At 53.0% G+C, this 4,639-nt stretch overlaps 1 protein-coding gene across 1 annotated transcript; it reads left to right on the top strand.

Moving 5' to 3' along the window:
- The first annotated feature begins 1,405 nt into the window (after window positions 1-1,405).
- LOC122380837 (translation initiation factor IF-2-like) lies at window positions 1,406-3,951 on the top strand. Its single transcript, XM_043364334.1, has 2 exons — window positions 1,406-2,081; window positions 3,869-3,951. The coding sequence occupies exons 1-2, from the start codon at window positions 1,406-1,408 to the stop codon at window positions 3,949-3,951; spliced, it is 759 nt and encodes a 252-aa protein (XP_043220269.1).
- The last annotated feature ends 688 nt before the right edge of the window (window positions 3,952-4,639 follow it).

Below are 4,639 nucleotides of genomic sequence, written 5' to 3'. Positions count from 1 at the left end.
GGGCAAAGTCTGGCCGGGCGGGCGGCGGGGCCGGGAGGTCGGCAGCAAAGTCAATGAATGTTTTTTTGTGGTTTCGGGTGCCGGTCGCTCTAGCTTGGTGGAATGATGATGGATCATTGGCAAAACTTTCAACGTGGAGTCCCGGTTCGAGCCTCATCGGGCACCGGCTACTTCTCCGAGTTAGGATCTGGTTTGATTTTAGTGGTTGCGACTTGCGAGCCATTTATACGGTTTTATATCTACATGTCGATTGTCGATTGATTGATTGATTCATTCATTCGTTCGTTTGACATGTCGACATTTAGCATACGAATTGACATCCAGGATCAATCCGATCAATCTACCATTTTCATAAGCGTATTGCCTAAATATCATGCATATATGTGGCACAAGACCTATGGTTGCCTCGATACCGTGCCAAATCACGTTTTGCACAATGCACAAGTAAATTATATTCGCTGGGTCTTCCGTGCATTGTGCTTAGCAAAAACAGGAATGCAATTGTTAAGCGACGCAAAATGTGCAATGCAGCAAGTGACCACACACACCCGCCCAGCCCCCATGGTCCACCAACACGCCCCACACCACTCGCCAGCCCACCCCAACCACCGAGACGAGCCCCTCCCCCCGCGCTGGTCTGACGTGACAGCTCTGGTCTACAAAGCGCTCCACCCGGCGACCCGAGCCGATGTCAAACGGCGTGGGTAGACTGTGCCGCTTCACTCTCGGGTCATGCGGCACAGCCTACCGGTACCAGGCGGCTGCTGCCAATGCTGAGCCATAGGAACCTGGTGGATAAAGAGTGGGGGACCATCAACCTGTACACGACTGTACTACGTGGATGGATCGAAACTGGAAGCTGGAGGCAGAGTAAAGATGCATTACAATGGTGAAAACTGGACGGGGACTATAGCTGCGAAGAAAAAAAGACGGCTGGCGTATGGTAAGTTCCGGCCTCTAGTCGTGGGTCGCTTGGCGTATTAAAAATATCAGTTTCAAATTTATAACAAAGGATTGTAAAATCGACTTCAAATGAGTTAAGGGCAGAGATATTCTAAAATCTAATTCATTTTATGGTTAATTCCTATGTGTTTTCTTTGATTTGCTTGTGGACCTCGGTGCGTCACGTACCTAGTGTTCGTGTGTGGTAGGGTATCTCAACTTTTTTTTTAGTAGATTTTAATGTAACAAATATGTGCGTTGTTAGGCAAACGTTAACTTAGGAAGCCCTCTGTCACACCATTGTTACGGTCCTAACTACTTGGAGATAAGGACCGTAACAGCCTGCGCATATGGAGTAACTAACTAATAAATGCATGACTAATTTTCTACCAACGACCCGGTAGATACACTGTAGGGCGAACACCAATCGTACCTGTAATTTTCAGATGTTCCTGAGGAGGAAATGAGAAAAGACGACTCTCACACACCCGCGACGGCAGAAGCACACTCTTCTGGGGTCACCGTTTCGGTGTCGTCACCGGCCCATTCCGATTCTGGATGCTCCAGTCTCGTCGATCCCAGCCCGGGAGTCGCCGATCCAGTTGTGTCGCCGGCCGACCCCAGCCCGGGAGTCGCCGATCCAGTGGTGTTACCGGCCGACCCCAGCTCGAGAGTCGCCAATGCAGTGGCCATCCCCAGCCCGGGAGTCGCCGGTCCAGTGGCCGACCCCAGCCCGGGAGTGGCCGACCCTAGCCCGGGAGTCGCCGATCCAGTGGTGTTACCGGCCGACCCCAGCTCGAGAGTCACCAATGTAGTGGCCATCCTCAACCCGGGAGTCGCCGGTCCAGTGGCCGACCCCAGCCCGCTAGTCGATGGTCCGGTGGCCGACCCCAGCCCGGGAGTCGCTGGTTCGGTGGCCGACCCCAACCCGGGAGTCGCCAATCCAGTGGCCGACCCCAGCCCGGTATTCGATGGTCCGGTGGCCGACCCTAGCCCGGGAGTCGCAGGTTCAGTGGCCGACCCCAGGCCGGGAGTCGCCGGTTCAGTGTCCGACCCTAGCCCGGGAGTCGCCGGTTCAGTGGCCGACCCCAGGCCGGGAGTCGCCGTTCCGGTGGCCGACCCCAACCCGGAGGGCAGCGGTGCGATATCGATTGTCGAATTGGAGGACAGGGGTGAAGAAAGCTATGCAACTCTCCCAGAGCTTGATTTCAGTATGAGCGAGCTTCTTACAGAACAGGTGCCCGCAGTCATGGAGATTGCACCTCTGATTGAGGCACCGGACATGCTGAATGACACTCCCGAATGCAATGCTTCTCAGAGTGTGACTTCCTTGACTGAATACAGAGGGGGAGATGGTGACAGCAGCCAGAGCCAACCTTCGGTTACAGAGCACCATCAGGTCGATCATTCACCCGAAGCCAAGCAAAGGCGCCCCAGAACTCAAGTAGCACAGATAGCCGCGCATGCTGCCAAACACCAGGTCAGAGATGCACCAGAAAAGTGCCGACGCGGGTGCAAGAACAAGTGTCTGTTGAAGATTCCTCCTGGCTGGAGAACATCTATAAACGAGGCAGTTAATAAGATGAGTAAGGAGACTAGAAGGCAGTGGTACCGTACACATGTGCAGAGTTTGCCGGCTCGCTGTCAACGAAAGGAAAACAGAGGGAAAGCCGACGCCCGCAAGAAGAACAGCTTTTCGTGGACGTCGCCTGTGGATCCTCTGGCACGAAACGCGGAATCTGAAGAGCAATCAGGATCTGAAGACGAAGACGAACGGGATCGGGAGCTGGGAACGGGAAATGGTATGCTGAGGCGGTGCGTTGAGGTTTGCAAGCCGTTCTTTCTTACCACCCTTGGCTTCAATGAGGGCAGCGACTCTGCGGGATGAGTGCTGTGGGGAAGGGCCCCATCTGCGCTACTGACATACGCGAGCGACCCGAACCAGTGAACAAAGTAACTGACGAAAAGATCGTGGAACATATGTCGTTTCACCCCGTGAAACACCACTATCGCTATGAGCATGCTCCGCATCGCCTTTACCTGCCAACAGACGTCACCCTCCAGGCAATGTTCAGTGACTACTTGCAGGGTGTGTCTACTCTGAAGGAACGCTACCGGCTTGTTCACGAGAACGATACAGGCAGACGATGCAACGTCTCAACATCGGCAACACCATGGGCTGTCAGGGGAAGAATGCGCCAAGTGTTCCACACACATCAGACACATGGAAGAGGCGCACGGAGAAAACATAACTGAGCCAAATGCAAATAGGCAAGACTGTGACCTGTGCTCCAAACACGAGGAACACCTGGAAACGGCACAGAGGGCTCGCCATTCCTACCGTGCGGACGCTGATTGTCAGTGGGATCCAGATGAGATCATCCTGTCTGCAGACATGATGAAGGTAACTAACTCTCTTGCCGATGCTGCCCTTCGTAGAGAGCTGCAGCACGCCGCCTCGTGTGCGTGCTGTGGCATGAGGGAGAAACCGGTCGGCAGGGAGACACCGGTTGGTCACGTGACTCGGAAACAAAAATCAGCTGATAGAGTGGCGGAATCCCCGTAATCAGACACGAATAATTCCGGACGATAGAGCGGCAGTATAGGAGTCTTCTTCACAACAGGCAAACATTGCCACGTTTATCATTCAATGATCAAGAAACGTTCATAAATTATATATTTTTCGACGATTACCGCCGCAACCGACGCGCACATATCGTTACCAGCACATAAAGCTGTGCTTTGCGATATTATTTGTAAAGAAACGGCCAATACCTACTAAGTTATGTGCAACAAAGCTCGAAAAAGATAGCATTCTAACTATATTGCTTCAACCTTCTACCTACGCTTTTATAATTACGACAGCGACACCATACAGCCTATCGACGCTATGCAACTCCGTGGAGCGTCCAGCCGCACTCTGCAGAGAGTGCCGAGATCGGAGGCGGACCATCCGCGGCACGTCCACCTGTGCTGCCCGGCCGCTGGAAGGGCGACGCCGACGCCTAGCTCGTCTGGATACCATCCACTCAACGGTTACACAGATGCAAAAAGACCGCCCGCTGCGCACACAACTAAGCTACTTGGCTACGCCCTCTCGGGGAGGGGAGGGAGGAGCAACAACCGTCAACAGTCTGAACTCTGATGAGCCAATGGAGTCTGTGAGCCGCGCCAATCAGCGCTGTTCCGCGAGTAGACGGGAGCTCTATTTTCGCTGGTCCGTCAGTCACCAGCATCGTTCCGTGCTCTCGATGGTAGCTGTTCGGCCGTGTTTTCGTGTGTAGGTCAGCAAAAACAGTGAGAGATTCTCGGATCGCGCCAGTCGGTCGCAAGGGTATCTATTGTCTATGTACTTTCCAGTATCGCAAACGTTATTGTTAGGACCCGAGGGTAATCAGCAGTCGACGCATTTGTTGTAATAATAAAATTGAAAATATGGCGAGGTATATTCACTTAAATTCACATACCACCTTTGATTTTTTGGCACGCGCGGACTACTTGCCCCCGCAGCTACAGCACACAGCCGATCTCCATGTTTCTGTTTCAGAGCTGCAGTGGACACGGCAAAAATACACTTATGTTCTGACAACTTAATCCAAAAGCAGATTTCACGACGAACTACCACATTCATATAATTTTCTTGCTCACAGGTGCTCAGCAATAAGCGCGCGACTGATTGCAGCTAGTGCACTCACGA

Source organism: Amphibalanus amphitrite, unplaced genomic scaffold (assembly GCF_019059575.1).
Source record: "Amphibalanus amphitrite isolate SeventyFive unplaced genomic scaffold, NRLGWU_Aamphi_draft 000108F_arrow, whole genome shotgun sequence".
NCBI classification, from domain to species: Eukaryota; Metazoa; Arthropoda; class Thecostraca; order Balanomorpha; family Balanidae; genus Amphibalanus; species Amphibalanus amphitrite.
The sequence above is the reverse complement of the archived record's forward strand: the minus strand, read 5'-3'. Positions and strand labels throughout refer to the sequence as shown.

Bases quoted from the DNA above. Each gene is read 5' to 3' on its own strand.
- LOC122380837 (XM_043364334.1), top strand. From the start codon at position 1,406: ATGAGAAAAGACGACTCTCACACACCCGCGACGGCAGAAGCACACTCT. The intron at 2,082-3,868 runs GTGCGATATCGA...CGCACTCTGCAG, and splicing joins CCCCAACCCGGAGGGCAGCG to AGAGTGCCGAGATCGGAGGC.